Below are 17,561 nucleotides of genomic sequence, written 5' to 3'. Positions count from 1 at the left end.
CAAAATAAATTTGTAAATATTTACTGCTAGCTACGAAATGATTGTTTATTTATTTACGGAATTGTATCTAACAATTTTTCGTTTTCTAAACTTTTAGAAAATAAAAGGAGCTCCTCTTTTCTGCCATGGAAGCTTTTATGCCATTTTTGACGAGGTGATTCAAAAAGGGAGAAAGAAGATTATAACAGTAATTAAAATGCAGAAAGTGTTGAATTATTTAAAAATAATAGGTAAAATGTATGGCTGGGATATATCTTTTAAATCATTAACAACAACCTTCACACCTAGGCTTGGTTAGGTTATCCAAGCTTAAAATTAAAGAAAACACGCTCATAAAGTAATGGCGTGGTACAACTACATAAAGAATTTAAGATTTAATTATTTATTTATTAAAGAATTAAGTAGTATATTTTCAAGAAAATTCTAAATATACCTCTATTTCATGGCTTCTGGTATTATGTTTGTTTCCATAATTTATTTAAAAAATCTTATGTACTTTCGTCTGGTTGAGGACCTCTCTGTTATATCGACCTAGATTATTGCGTGAATTCCAGTCAACCCCGAATATCCAGAGTATTGCTACTCGTCTACCAACAACATACCACCGAGAAACCTATACATCCACTGAAATACCAAATTAGTTACTGTCTTTCTTCATTAAGATCATAATTGAATGGAGGTTCCGGTTTATAATAAATTCATTGTATACACCAGAAGACCTGATGGTACCTACAATAATAATATTATTTAAATTTAAAATTATAGTTAAACTTATCTGCCTAAATTATTGTTAGTTTGTATTTTACTTTATTGTATCAACGACGAAGTTCTTAATTATAATTATCGAATTCCATATTCATAATATTTCCCAATTCTGATCCTTAAATATACCGGATTAACTGGGTTGAGATGGCCTATCCTTTGAAGATTGTGGACTTGGGGATAATTAAATTTTTCTGACATTTCGTACTGATTAGTCTAGCCTACCTGGCGCCCCAAATATCTATGCAACGTATTTTCTTTAAAGTTGAGCTTCTCACGTATTCATCTAAAATATAATTAGCCATTGTATTTAAATTAATAAAGCAAACCTTCCCAGGACCTTGATAATATCATTCAAGGTCATATTTGCACTGGCCCTAGATGCAATACTGAAAAAAAACTTTTATCTCACAAATGTTTCCACCTTGGTCCGGTTTCGAGATATTTGGGTGGTACGGGTGGTCTCCGACATCCTGTATATTTATTTTATAGAGAACACGTGGCGTGCAAGTATATGAATTCGCGTCATGGATCGTAGTCCGACAAGACACGAGAGGGAGAACTTGTCCGATGCTCGTAGTACGGAGCTTTACTGCTGGCTTTTCCAATGCAGTATTTAAACCTAAATTTATAGGTTGTCAAGGCTCATTTATACCAACCATCGCACGGTAAGGCGCGATATACAGCGGTGCGGCCCTTGTGCCGAGCCCCGTCATCATCGCACCTCTTTTTACGTCCCCTTTCATCCCTCTATCGCTCCACATTATTTCGCCTCTTTCCTATTACGTAAATCTATTCAGTTGCAAAAATATTCTCTTAATATCACAACTCAAAATCAACTTATTTCCCTTCTTTATTTCGATCAAGAGAGTCAGTAGAACCATAAATATTTTCATAAATTTATGGAAAAAAATTTTTTATTATTCCCAAAAAGAGGATAGATTTTTCACAAGATCTAAGACTTATTTTTGTTGTGTGTACTTTCTACAAATTTTTAAGAAAATTCGCATATTATACATAACACGGAGTAAACTATTAATTATTCGTTCCGTGCTATCGAACACAATATATCAAAGTGAGAAAGTGTAAGTGTCTACATAAATGAAAAAAGTCCACCTAAAATGTGATAAAAGTGGACGGCTGATAGCACTGGCTAGTGTGCATATATAGTATTACACATTTTCACCTCAGTGTCACTGTGTTCGACTGCACGAAGCTAATAGAAGCAGTGAGTGTATTCATTTGCAAAAATGTCCTATTAATAATACCTCGAATGTAGCTATGTCTATACTTTCATCAGGAGTCAGTAGAACGTAGGTATTGTCACAAACGTATGGTAGACTATTTTAAATTGCTGGAAGAAAAGGAAATGGATTTTTGCATCAGTCTTATTTTATATAAAAGCGGTACTTTTAGAAATCAGCTTGGAGATTATTAAAAGAAGAAAACAAAACTAGTAATATATATATATATATATATATATAAGAGAAAAAGGAAAAAGAGACGTGAGGCGAATCGTGTCGGCAACGGCCATGGACCGTTCACCGTCCAACGTCCAAGAAGCGCCGATAGGACAAGATTTATGCAGGTTTCGCTTTGTTGAGGCAAACATCCTAGGGTGTGTCGCAAACTAGCCCTCCTATTTTTCAAATCTACTAATCTTTTCGTTCCATCGTATTTTTTACCAACCACATACCTATCATTAAGGCAATTCCTATAACCATAATTCATTTCAGAAAGAATAACTGTCTTTTTTGCTCAGTGGTCTTGTAACTGGTCGTTGGTGAAATTACGATTTTTATCGTTACTATTGTTTCAGAATTGTAATTAATTTAGAATATAAACTGAATTTAACAATTTTTCTTTGATATTTGCGAAAATATTAGAGCAATCGCAAGGCTTATTACTAATTCCACTTGATATGTTTGATAAAAAAATGTCATCTACATATATAAAACATCAGGCAATAAAAGTGCAGACCAATGCGTGGATCATTGATGATACCTTCTTTCAGAACTCCCAGCTCAGGTAGCCACAAACCTTTTACACCTTTGCGGTAGAACGCACATTTATCACGCCACCTATTCGCGAAACGTCGATGCAAATCTGTATACCTTCCCGCCCACATCTGTTTGAATTTTACTATCGCGTTTTCTTCATTTCGCTACATCGTCGTTACCGTCGTCACCATGTGACCCTATGGAAAAAATAATACAGAATATATTTAATATCGATGATACTTTTTGTATATAGTAAGTGTTACAAATTAATTGCTTATATATACGTTTAAAAATATAAAATGGCAGAGTTAAAATATCTAATTTTTTATTAAATATTTAATTGGAAAGAAGTTTTATCACGCGTGAATTTTTATGAATGAATTTCAGTACAAATGCTTGTGTAATTATTAAAAGTGCTTTACTTATTAAGCATAAATTACATAAGTCGCCCGCATCTCTTCGCTTCATATAGTGTAGCATATTAAAATCCATGAAAAAAGGGTCTATGGATTGACCTAGCGCGGCCTATCCTGTCATGAGAAAACATGAGAATATCGTTAATAAGCATATGCTGTTCAGTGGTGGTGTTACTCAATGCGACTAACTCCGCCCCCTTTTTTTAATCCCTCTTTCTCTCTTTATTTTTCTTCTACTTCTCATCGTCCCAATTATATTTCTTTACTTCCTTCCCTTACTAGTATCTATAATTTAATAATTATACTAACGCTTTATCTGTTTTTATTCAAGACAAACGTGAAACACGATTTATATTAAGTTTCAAAAATTTCCATTAAGAAAAAATGTGTACACTCGTTGTAATTAGTAAACTATTTATGCATAATTGAGCAATATATGTCTGGCATGCCATACGTCATATTAGTATTTAGAGGTCAAATGTATCTTGTCCCGAATATCGTTGAGTTTTTCATGAGAAAGCAAAAGTTTCTCCGAGGACAGGAAATATCGATTTTATACCAAAATATGCGTAATGTAAATTGCTGCACCAATATGTATATAATTCTACCCTGAGAATCAGCTGAGAGGGTTCATTGACCGCTGGAAACGACAAACATTCATGAGAGACTGCTCACGGAGCTGCTACCGATTTCTTATTCAAATCACGCTCACTCTCGGTCAGTCTTACAAATCACCCGGAATATTTTTCACCTATCAAACCGTTGAAATCCAATAAAGCCCTTTACTTCTTCCGCTCGGCTTACCTTCCAGCACACCCTTAACATTCCTCATTTCAAGCCAATTACTATTCTCTAGCACCACCTTCAACGTTATTCTAGATGAAAATTGTTTAAAGAAAAGTTCAAACTCCCTTCCTATCTCATTCAATGTAAATAATAATTAATATTTATTTGACAAGTCATTTACTCGACATTATTCTGTGTGTGAACAATTTTAAAGAAAATTTCAATCCTCTCTTTATATTTATTCAATATTCAGCTATTAATATTTATTTGACAAATTATTTATTCACCATACTGTTTCCTTTTTTTTAATTAGTACATACAAGACGACTGTGAGATGATGTTTCGTAAAATAATACAATTTTACTGAAACGGAATGTAAAAGTTCTCTAATTATTAGTTCAAAAGAATGTATTCAATATAATTTTTTGTATGCTGCAGAGAGAATAATATGAATTATTCATTATCCACAGCTTGAAAAAAACTTTTAACCTTTACCTTAAATTTTACTATTAAAATGACAAAAAATGAGATATTTGTAAATTATTATATTTTTTATTTCTAAGAAAAAAATGAAATACCGAAATATTACTATCCATAAGGATAAATTTTTATGGATTTTCGTGTATGTGCTTTTATAACAGAAATAAAAATGTGGAAATAAAGATAAGGAGTAGTTTTTTAAATAATCTTTAATATGCACAGTAAAGATATTTTTGAAATTACAGAGAATATCGTGGGCAATTTTTTAACCCGTGTATATTATTGTAAATTTATATCGGACTGTGTACAAAACAGAACTTAATTGTCATTACTGAATTAAAAAAGCACAACGACAGTCATGAGTTACGAAGTTGCCCACGATTGTTGTAATAAAAAAAATTTACAGTGTATTCTAATATTTGGAGTATCTCTCATAATTTCTTTTCCTTTCAAATACACTACCATACAGCGCATATATATGTATAGCGAGTATCAAATAACGCTTCTTTGAATATTTTCAAAAGCTGGACAGATCTGTAGATTCGATGAGATACAGTGCGGTTATTATAGTGGGATATAAAGTGGTTTTAAGTTTACTTGTACTCTATTTACTAGGAGTTTTTGCAGAATAGGCCAAAGTGGAGGCCTAGCTCTGACTAGGGTCAAATGCCATGAGCGCTGCGAACAAAGGCAATATGATCCTTTCTTAGAAGATCCTGCAATGCAATCTTGTCGTGATCCTGTGTGGGAAGAACGTTGAGAGGCGATTTTAAGACCGCGCCTTTTTTCATTCTTTTTTTTTTCTCTATTCTAAATATTTATCTTCTTTCCGGACAGCCTACTCTATGGGTCTTTCCTCCAATTAAATGCAAAAATTTCCTTTTTATTTTGTTTCTAAAATTTGTACATTTCTTAAAGGAATTTAGGCAGAGTAAACTATAATCTTGCCATTCTTAAACCTCGAGCCTCGTTTCATAAGCTGATCCTAGTTTGTTTTACATCATTACCATTTTTTTTTTAGTAATTATTTAATAACCTGCATCACATTTAGTATTATAAAAGAATGATTTTAATTTTGCATAAAGATATTTTCTTAGATTTTATTTTAACGTGTAGAAGCTAGTATTCAGTAAGTTTCAAATTCAAAGGTAGTAAAATAGCAGAACTCTAAGCTAGTTCGTAGGTTTAGCGACGGATGGCGTTGTAGTTGCATTTGTGGTTGCTTGTAACGTAGCAAGGGGGTGGGGGCAACAATATGTATATTTGCTGCTGCTTCTAGCAAACACACACGCTCTTCGTCGGCTAAGAGGGAATTCACTTTAACGTTCTAAGATTAACCCATCTTTCTTTCCCTTAATACTTACCATCCGCTGAGAATATTTCACTTAATTTTTTATTTAAATAATTAAATGCTCGCCTTATCATTTTAAAAAACTTTAAATATATATAGTCGTATATTTATTATGTAAATGAAAGAAAAAACTTTAACATATAATAACATACCTTAGTGCGTTTCAACAATTATTGTCAAAGAAGAAATCTTAGGTTGTAATTATTTTCCAGTTCAGCTCTGTTAAAAGATGATTAATTATTGGATATTTTTAAATTTTGAGACTTCCTGTTGGTCAGGCATGGATAACCTGATGACCTTGCTCTATTGGCCAGACATCGCAGAGACAATCTGGTGACTAATAGGGTATCTGGAATTTAACATTTCTTAATCAAAATAACTTTTTATCTAAGGGCTGGACCTAAAAAATGTATAAAAGATTTTTTTCTTAGAACAATCTTTTTATTATAAAATCCACTGATCAGCAATAATTGAGAGACCACATTGTATAATTATTGTAATCAAACTAAAAAAAGGAAAAGAACATAGTCTTAGAAAGCAAAATTCTCTACCCATTTCTCATTAAAATGTAAATTTATGTTCAAAAATTATATTATCTCTATTAGCAATTACTGATTAGTAATTCTATTTTTATACCAGCAAAATGTATAAAAATTACTATCACCCAAAATGTCAAAATATTTCCGTTTCACCAAAGAATGGGAGCCCTTCTCTTGTGCATCGACCTTTGAAAAGATATGTATACTTCCTTCGTAATATCGAGTATTTCTTACGAGAGTTGCTGCTAGAAGTAAAGAAATTACAAGTTACCGTATTAGGGCCGGACACGACGCTACCGTCCTCGATAGAATTCCAAATGAGTTGATTGAGAACCTCGCTACGTGAATGCAACATATTATGAAATCATCCAATTTCCAAGCTATTTTTGCTTCTATGATAAAAAAATGTAAAAAAATCAAAAGGAATTATGGCATAAAAGTGGTGAAGTTAAATTGAAAATAAATTTCTTATAAAAAAAAAACAATCGATGGGCAAGGATATACGATTGGAAATGGTAGAAAGAAACGAGAAACATGTTTGTATTATGGTGGCACGCAGTATCGTTGATTCTGTCCTCTAAGAAGGTAAAAGAAAAAAGATTGAGTTTTGATAGACACGTACATCCGCATACGTGATACGAAGACTTCGATTCACGAAGGCGACGCGACGCGACGCGACGCGACGCAACGCAAGGCGACGATCCGTTTCAAGAATCATGCTCTTCACGTGCTACGTCATTTGTCACTATCTTCCTCATCCTCATAGCTACATGCACTAATACAACTTTCCTTTCCTCTTCTTCGTCTTGTTCTCCTCTTGCTCTCCTAAATTATTATCTCTTCACATTTGCATTTACTATATTTCATTTCTATATTTAATAGCTATTTTCTTTATAAATATTAAACTAACGCTTTTCTTACAATCAAGGATAAATCATGATTTATCCTGTTATCCATTTACGCTTAACCATTTATATCATCTCATTTATTCTTATCTCTCATTATCCTTTCACATTATACATCGTTTTTTGATACATGGCTATTAATCAGTAAAAAATAATTAATCCACGACGAATTTTTCAAATTGATTATTTAAAGATACTGGCGTTTATTAGCATGATTATTAGTTTCACACAACCGGATATGTTAAACGAATCTGTGTTGCTACGATCATAAAACTGACAATGAATCATAAAAGCGACAAGGTATAGGTTTCTCATATTTCGATTTTGACTAAATATACCACATCTACAGTCATTTACGAAATATTCTAATTTTCTGCAAAGAAAACTGTAAAGTTTATGGTTAAAAATTGTCAAGACAATTTTTTTAGATATACTTAAAATGAGTGAAATATAACTTGGAATTTGAAAAGTTGCAAATAAGATTCGTATAAAACTTTTTTCCTGATATCTTGATATTTGGAGAAACAGGAAGATCAAACTCTCCAAATAGATGGTAAATAAATAACAAAGTAAAAGAAATTGAAAAGAATTCCCTGATAGTTTGTCCAAGTCTTCTTCAACCCAGCAGCATGTGAATAAGAACTTCAACATGTTTTATTTGTTTTGCTTTACTCTGGTGTTATTGTGTCTTTAAATTGTAGATATTTGCAAAACATTAAAATTCCAATCTAACAGCGCTGTCAGTACGAGAAATTGGAATGTTAACAATTATTAACGATGAGTAGAAGGATACTAAAAACATTATTGCAATGAAAATAAATCAAAAATTGGAATGAATAATATGTGGAAGAATTTCAATTGACCAAGCCTCGTTATTCAATGTGTTGTATTGGGTAGTCTCGTTCCAAGAAGTTATACATATTATATCTAAGTGTAATAAAAGCAACTGGGTTTTTGATTCGGACGGCAAGAAGCTGCATTTCAAACGGAAACGACAGTCCTGTTTGCCTCGTCGCAATCCTACTCTACAGCTTTTGTTTGTATTATATGTGTGATGTGACTTGCCTGTCTGCTAGCCTGTTCGCGTCCTATAAAATTAAATGTACATCGATTCTATTATATAGACGTACATTGCAACATGAAACTTTTCGAAAATCCTTTATTTAAATTAAGAAAACAATATAAATTTTGGAGTGCTTTATATAATAATTTATGTATTGCAGTCTTGATGGAAGATTTTATTTCTTGCAAAAATCTAAAGATTTTAAAAATAGATATTATTGTAGAAGAAGGGAGGGGGGAACTTTATTGGTTATTTTTTGAAAAAGATCATTAAAAAAGTCATCTATGAAATGTAATATTTTACACCTTTTTTTACTTTGATAAAACTGCCATCTGTGTAAATCTAAAATAAATTGAACATTCTAGAATCACTTTTTTAGCGTTTCACTGTATATAGGTATACTACTGACTCTGTAATTAACGCACGTTTAATTACCTTTTTCTGCTATTATAGAATTCCTATTAAAATTGCAACTTGACAGGAATCTAATTTTAAAGGAAAGGTTTTTTCGGATATCCGGTAAAAAAAAGTGTTCTGCAAGAGAGCCATATGTGCGACACTGTCGTGTGCATAAAAAGTAAATGATAGAAAATTCAAATGATTAGGTGATTGCAATACACTATAATTAATATTTAATTACATTGTTTTTAGTGGATTATGAAATTCTCTCACAAAGATTTTTATGCTTATAATTTAATATCATTTTACGCCGGATAAATAAATTAAAATAGGCATTCTGCAATGTTCTCGTCAAGGGAATAACGCATGATAATTAAATTTGGATCGAAAGACATGATTATGATCGAGGGGAAAGTAAATAATAATTAACACAAACAAACATTCGATGACCATTAATCTTTGACTTTTCGTGCCATATTTACGATATGTCACTAATAATCTTTTATTACGCTGTACTCAGGCCAGGATTAAGACATTTCATTCTTTGATGTGCTATGAAATAATAGCCATATGATTACTTACAATGCGGCCAATAGAACCAGTTTATATTTATGTCATACAAGTTTTATTCGCATTACTCACACATTTTTTCCACATAGCATCTGATGACTAAGCTTTTCAAACTACCAATGTTTATCATTATTGCTATCACGCCTCATGTTATCCTCGACCCCAAAATAATTATTCCTCGATCGAATATTCTGTTTTGGTTTTCTATTCTTTTCGATACATTGTTCGGACCTTCTTTTATTTCGTCTGGAATCTCATCTGTTTGTAACATTACGTTAACGAAGATAATCTAATAATTCAGTTGACAATGATTATGAATTAATGATCAAGGACATCGAGGGTGTGGTGTACGGTAGGGTATGGTAGGGCATATGACAGGCTGGGAACTTTACGCACGTGCACGTGTTATTCAGACGGAAATTTTAAGAGAAAGGAACCTCTGTGGCTGAGGCGAGGTCAACTCCTATCTCGAAGCAAGTTAAATGCCTCAGTGTTAACCGATTTACGGATTATAATTTCCATCATCGTTTCCAGCATTTTGTACAAATTTATCAATTTTTTTATACCATTTTTTTTACTACAAGCATCGGTTGTTAGAAAGTATAAATGAGGGGAGATAAAAACGATAAATTTAACCACGTTAAAAGTGAAGAAACAAAGCATATTCCGTTGTGGCCCATTGTGGCACGCGCTTTCAAGATAAGTATCAGCAATTGATAGTTGTTATCGAAACTTTCTCCAGTTCTGTGAAATACAAAGTGCAGCGGCCGCGTGCGTGGAACGTCGACGACAACGTTCGCGTCTGGCTTCGTCGCACAAATGAAAACTAAAGGCGATGGAGCTCGCACACTTCCAAAAGTGATGATGTTGTCTGCTTTCACTGTGGCTATAAGAAAATGCCTGCCTCTATGCGCCTGATAATTGGGTTCTTCAAACGATACTCGACGCTGGTTTGCAATATTAGCGAACGCCGTTTCCCGGAATCGGTTTAATGGCATAGATTTTCCGTGAAATCGAAAATGCCATTTCTCGGATATTCAGGTAAATATTTATTATACCGGGATATATGAAGCGTGAAGCGTCAAATTGTAAAACTTGAAATACCCAAAATTATTAAAAAAACTTTTGTTTATCTTAATTTCGAACTTCAAGCCTTAATCTATTTACAGATGAAAGGTTTTCTTTAAATGTATTATTTTATTAAAAATAACCTCCCCATATCTGGTTTTACACAAAGATCTATTAAAGTCAAATTTATAATCTATAATAATTTAGGAAAATCGGATTGAGAGTGAATATTGAAACTGTAAATGATTGATTCAATTATAATTAATAATTACGTTTCTCATAAATTGCTATAGGATTCGCGACAAGATAGTTGACGTTACTGGGAATCAGCTTACCAAGGGTGAGAGTAAAGCTGCTTAAAAAATAGAAAATCCCACACAATTTCCATAAAATCCAGAATGCTAATTCTCAGATATTCGTGTAAATGTTTGTTATATCTATATAAATATAAGAATGTTTCTGTTGAAACATTTCCAAATATCTCTACATAGATGCAATAATAATAATAATAATAATAAATAGCTCCATTTAAAAAATTGCTAAATGAAAAATAGTTTTATGGAGTAAACTTTATAGTGATAGATGGATCATTTAGACTTGAGCTTAGAATTGGAAATGATTGCAAATTACTCGCGCTTTCTCGCATTGTTCAATCTCCGATCACCGAAAGGTGAACACTGACTAACAATTTCAATGTGACTCGTCGAGAGTTGGAACATGTAGAGAATACCGGAAGTACCATTGGACTTTCTTTGTAGACTTTCGTCGTTTTACGAGTAAAGAGCATTGCTGAAGAAACAACCTTGCTTAGTCCTTTTATGTTTGTTTATACTCAACATATCCTTAAATATCCTCTATATCCACGTGTACATGCATAAACCTACACACTCTCCTCTGATTACAACCTCGCGAGTACTTTCAATTAATTAAAAAGTCGCTTTTGCAAAACATAAACCCTGTAACGCACTTTTCTCAGTGATCCTGCAAAAATTGCACGATAATTTGTATATCATTAGAGATCTGTTTTAATTTTTTCGCTGGCAAACACCGCCAAGGAGCGAAGAACGTTCAGCACGTTTGTGGTCACAGCAGTATTGCGCTTTCGCGTACAAGCAATTCTATCCGTGTTACTGCTTGCAGCAGGAAGTCTATGTGCGTTACACAGCCACACACACGTGCGAACGCAATCGATTTCTCACAGCACCATCCTCGCCTGCACAGATGGATCTAATTTCGTGGCACGGGTTAAGCATGACATTTTCAACTATGAGAGGCTCATTCACACAAATATCCCTCATTTCGTCGTTATACTATAGGTAATTATTATAGTAGAAAAATCTCTCAATTCTACTATATTTTTTAATTCCACTATGATCTATAAACTGAAGCTCAAGTTGTTAGTTTTTATAACGTTATATTTTTAATTTGTAAACTTTACAAGCTGTGAACTTAGTAAAGCGTTGCTACTTTAAATTTATCAGTTTTTATAAGAGTTTTGAGAAGTATTGAGAAGATTAAGATATCAAAGAATAAAGCATCGTTTGAACGATTGTTAGGGCCGAACCCGTTAGTGAAAATAATGATACCACTGACATATTTTTAAGAATTATTGTTTTTTTATTTATTAATTTTTAATATTTTATTTGTGCAATTGTATATTAGATTGTTATTAATACGAATTTATTAGTTTTTATATGTAGTGCTAAGTGAGAAATATTAAGAAGATTAAGATACGAAGGGATAATGCATTGTTCGAACGTTTGTTGGGAGATACCGCTCGTGGAAATGGTGATAGAACTGGCTTGCAACAGTTCTTGGCTTGGCCGATGTCATCCGGTGATCCTTGAAAAGTGCGATCGTGCGTGTACATTCCAAGCTGGTACTCTCATTCGAGTCTCGATCGCCGTAGATCGTACAGTTGATCGCGATCGCGCTCTCCTCTCTCGTATTTTTACATTTCCTCTTCTTTTTCTCTTCTTCTTCTTCTTCTCCGTCGTCTCCTTCTCATTCTCCTTTTTTTTCCTTCTTTTAATACCTGATCTTTCTTTCGCATAATGTATATGCACTATATCTTCTTTCCATATACCGTTTCCTTTCTCCCTCTGTTCGTTAATCTCGTAAGTTGTGTGTGCAAATTGAGATCTTATTTATTTTTAAAGCAAATCTGTGCCCGTTAGTGCGAGAGTGATTAATATAGTGAAAAGTAAGAAAATTTACCGAGCTGTTTTAATCGATAATACGTGTGGTTGTAACGATGATAAGAAATATTTCAATCGCGTATGAAAATTGTTGTAATATTAAGAAAAATTAGAAAAACAATCAAATCCTTCTAACTTTGTTTTGAAAATAGCTTTTAGTCGATAAAACAATATTTTTACTCGTTGTTTTCATGGCCAATACAAGGTTGACATTACACGTTTTACGTTAGTCAATGCGTTATTAAATTGAGAAAATTTTCTCATTAGAAATTGTTGAGACATCTTAATGCAATGAAAAGTAAGGAAATTTATCGAGCTGCTTTAATCGATAATAAGTGTCATAGTAACGATGTTAAAAAATATTATTAATAGTAAAATCTAACTTCTCCATCAGTGCTGCAGTATTTTGAAAATATCACTTCATTAATTACTATATAGAATCTTTTCTTTTTCTTTGTTCTGTACCAATAGAAGTTGACGTTACACATGTTACGTTCTATTCTATTAAACATTGATTTAGTCAACGTGCTCTGTCTAAAGGAATGCTTATTAGAAATTGTTGAGCCCTGTTAAAATATGCAAATCTTATTATTCCATTTAAGTTTGAACGTGGGTGATCTCGTGGGTGAACGTGGATGAATCGAATAAACAGAACTCAACTTTGCCTCATAAATCGATATAGCAGAGAAATGAGAAACAAGTATAATTTGAGGAAAATCGAAGGGCGAAATATTAAATCTTGGCGAATGAAAAAATTGTATATGCAAAACTGGTAAAGTGTTCGGCGAAGCTAAATAACCGTGAGATGGGGTACGAGAGAGTAAGTGACGTCATTAGGTTGGCTAGAAAGGCAGTTTTGTCAAATCTAGCTATAAAAGAGTTCATTATTTTGGCGCGCCTGCGTGCTCGTGGGCTCCTCTGTTCAATGCAGCAATGGGAAACATATTTATTGGCCGGTTTTGGTAGTGTTATCTCGGACATCGAGAAGCCGTACCTTCGCAGGATTTACGGCATGGCGATGAAACGCTTGACCTTGATTTGCCGATAGCCAAAATGCAGCAAATGAGTTGTGCAACGGTATATGTATGCTTGCCTCGACTCCCCCGTAAAAAAACCTGGGAAAGCTGTTATAAGATTTCATAAGAAATATATTATATACATGTATTATATATGATCCTACTTCCAGATACACTAATAGCGCTCTTATTTTTATATTTTCAAAAATTATATATTATATGTATATTGCGTAAAGTAAACGGTTACGGGATTGAGTCGTGCCAAAAGACTTAAAGTAAAACGTTACGTCGTTCAATTCTTTTTAAAGGCCATGCGTAAAGCTGTGAAAACATTTGAAGTTATTGAGAGGAACTGAATTGTTTACTCTATTCTATATATGTATATATATTTTCTGCATAGTCCACATTTACCTTGAAAAAGCTATTATAAAGTGTAATAAATGGTTTAAAAATTCATATTTAATATACCGATGTATATATATATATACTTATTATATCTTTTATCATGCTTATTTTTAAGAAAGTCGATATTAGCGAAGGACAAATAAAGTATAACATTTTAAAGACTTACGGTAAATGAATTTTTTATAAAACTTTGTAGAGTTCTCAAAAAGTAATTGATGCTAGAATGAAATTAACGCTGAAACTACTGAGAAAGTTTTGATACACCTTAGTTTACGTTTAAAATGTTCTTGCTGCATGGTAATCTAAGTATAAAACAATGATTTGAGGATGATCAATAATTAAAGGGAATTAAAACAGATAGTGATTGGATACGACAAAATACAGTAAGAATATGTTTGCTCGTGTCAAGTGGTACCTATACGTGAAAGAATTTATAGGAAAAGTCAAGCCTTATACTGCAGTAACTTCAGTGTTAAATCACTGATTTTTGAAAATGATAAATAATGAAAGTTAATTAAAACGAAAAGTTCTTCAATAGGTATAAAATGCACAAAAAATACAATTTGCTCGTATTAACAAATCCGTATAACAATAATTCATCGAAAAAGTTAAACAGTAACATTTAAATGATGAAATACCCCTTTAATATCACCTCTGAAAACAATAAAAATTTATATCACAACTTTTGTAAGCCAGTGATGTATATTTATTTTATAAATTGAACATATGTGTAAACTAAAAAATTCGTTTGACTATGATACTTTTCCATACAACTAATGTATATTAGTGAGCTGTTATATAGGTAGTAGTGTACTAATACTTGTCACAAAGGTTATTGATTGTTACGCTTCGAAAGGCTCATGTGTGACGAAGCCTTTTTTGTTTTTACGCTCGATTTATCTATGCCTCGAAGCAAAAGACATTGTAGCTATCGGTTGCCCATCCAAAATGACTTTACATCCAGCAACGTCGCTTTTACGATGGTATAATACTCCAGAAATAATAACTCGAATCGAATAAGAATGATTCAGCGAATTGAGTTTATTTGGAGAGAAACTAAACATTTGGTATAATAATCTAATAATAATAACTGAAGCTAAATAAGAATGATTTATCGAATTGAGTTTATTTAGAGAGAAATTACATTATATCGTATGGTTTGTTTTCTTGCAGGATGAAATTGGTGACATCATCGAGTCTGCACCTTCGACGCCACTGAACATTATCGATCAGCCAAAATATTCCAGGAGAAAATCTTCATTACGGCTGTCGGACTGCAGGAACGATCTGATCGCTACTACACCACTATCAAAGAGCAATGGGTGTACCTTTCGAAGGCAGAACTCCTTTGGTAGACCATGCAAGGATTTAGTGCAAGGCGATTGGTCGGACGACATATTAGCAGAATTCAATACGATAATAGCAAACGAGATCAACGAGTTAACGAAAGTCAACTCGAAAACGGCTCTCGAACGATGCAAGACCAAAGAAACTTCAGATAGGATAGTCCAATACAAAGAATTACTTAACGAATTCGGTATTGCCGATAACGAAGTCAACGTGTCCAACGCCACGACTTCCCAATTAAATCAGGATGCAAATTATTTCCACGAGTGCCTGCCAAGAAGTAGGTCGAATTTCTGTAAATCAGAGCAAAACGAATATTCGCTGAGCTCGGATTACGACGAGCCACGGGACTGTGTAATCCCGAAGGATATCAGAAGGAAAAGCGGGAGTTTACCGGACAATTTGCAGATACTCAAGGGCAGATTTTACGCGTTGGATAGCTCCGATTACGAAGAGCCCAGTAATTTTTCGTCGAGCAATCAACAAGTGGGAAATGTCGAGTCCTTTCGGATCAGCTCTAGTCTACCGTTAAAGCTGGAAAGCATGCTAGATTCCAAGGAAGCTTCAAGGTTGGATTGCTTGAAGTGTGCGAACGAGGAACCAAAGAATACTTTAGGATTAAGCAAGGATTTCAAGGTTGGGATCAATGAGGACACGCAGGATAAATCGGTTGCTTCGCGCAGACGCGTTTACGAGAAGGGTCTCATGTTCAGTGCGAAGTTACCTCCGAGGAGCAGACCAGATGCGAGTAGAAAAAATAGTCTTCCCATAAGTCTCAACAGCCAGAAGCGAAACAAGTCCCCTCACACAAGACTGCAGAGGATCAGGAGGGACACGGACGAACGTGACTCGGTGGATCCGGATTACGACGATGTCTTTGTTCCTAATTATCAGAAGAACTCTGTCAGTGCTTGCAGATCAAGGTCCTTGGAGAACCACGTGGCAAAGTCTGCACCGGTCACCCCAACCGAGGATAAGAAACCACCGTTTTCCAAACTCTTGAGAAAAAAGCTCTCGCCTGTGTACCATGAGAATTCCAATGACGTTGTGCTGGTTCGCGTGTCGTCCTTACCGGATCAAGATTTATTTTATATGGATGAAAATCTACGTTGTTCTTTTGCTAAAAATACTCATAGTCTACCAAAGGATACCTTTCCCAAAAAGAGAGCCATCTCTCCTTTAACTTTACGCTCGGATATATCAGCCAAGAGACTCTCGGAGTCCGACAAAGACGTTAGGCAAATCAGTCCCATCGACCTGAAAAAGTTTTCTCTCGGGAGCAGATCGCACAGCAACGATGTAGCTGTGCACTGCGACTTGTCGGAGGATCCTAGATTTCCTTCGATCAACGGTGCAACGGATATCAACAGATTTCATCGGATTGAGAATAACGTGAAAAGGACACTGCAGGAACAGCATGGTGCAAGATCTGGCTCGGTAAGTCATAATTTGCTAATAAAAAGCTTTTGGTCCATGATACCTAACAATTATACAAATAAAGGATTATGAATATAGTTGGTATATTAATTCTTGCGCTATTATCTTGTATTTTTATTTATATAATAAAACGCAATATTGTGTTACTAAAATTTTATTAGTATATAAAGTGCTTTGCTTTCAGTTTTATTGATATTGCGAATAAAATTTTACAAGCGGATTTAGAGAGATACTCTTTTTAGTATTTGTTTGCCAAAGTCTCTTAGTTTTTCGATTCTATTGCAGCTACCGATCTCGCTTCAATCACTACTATCACGAATACGAAATGGCTCTGGATCTTGTTGTCCCAACAGTCCTCCGATAGAATCTCTTGCCTTTGCTGACGTAGCCACGCAAACCTCGCCAGCTTTATCCAGAAGCTCCAGCTTTACTTGGATTAGCGATTGCGAATCGCCACGAGGTAATTTTAAAATACAAGAGAAACAAAATAAAGTTTTATTGTTAAATTAAATCCTTTGTTATTGCGTTTGTAGCAGGATCTCGTACAGATGGTCAGTTTTTGCAAGATGAGAGCACTTTAGACCCGGAGTCACCACAAGATACCGTAGATGACGACAATAGATCATCGTCGTCATCGCAAGATCTCTTACAGAGCATGGACGAGATTTCCTCTGGAAGTCTCTCTCCCGACAGAACTGATAGAGCTTCGCCCTTGGAAAGTGGGATTGGCACTGCAAGTCCTCCCAGGAGTACGGACCGACGCTCGCTTAAACGTAAGCCAGTGAAATTATTTTCTCCCATCCTTCTATCTACAAAGCT

The 17,561-nt window shown here is 34.1% G+C and overlaps 1 protein-coding gene across 1 annotated transcript in view; it reads left to right on the top strand.

Moving 5' to 3' along the window:
* cv-c (crossveinless c) overlaps nt 1–17,561 on the top strand; it is a 124,707-nt gene that overhangs the window by 46,267 nt on the left and 60,879 nt on the right. The window contains exons 3-5 of the mRNA XM_066735919.1: nt 15,132–16,742; nt 17,028–17,202; nt 17,276–17,515. Coding sequence (XP_066592016.1) covers nt 15,132–16,742; nt 17,028–17,202; nt 17,276–17,515 — 2,026 coding nt within the window. The remainder of the gene's footprint in view (nt 1–15,131; nt 16,743–17,027; nt 17,203–17,275; nt 17,516–17,561) is intronic.

Source organism: Prorops nasuta, unplaced genomic scaffold (genome assembly GCF_024137725.1).
Source record: "Prorops nasuta isolate Cenicafe-Biocafe unplaced genomic scaffold, Cenicafe_Pnas_1.2 PNAS00015, whole genome shotgun sequence".
NCBI lineage: Eukaryota > Metazoa > Arthropoda > Insecta > Hymenoptera > Bethylidae > Prorops > Prorops nasuta.
Note: the sequence above shows the minus strand (reverse complement) of the source record. Positions and strands in the feature narration are given on the sequence as shown.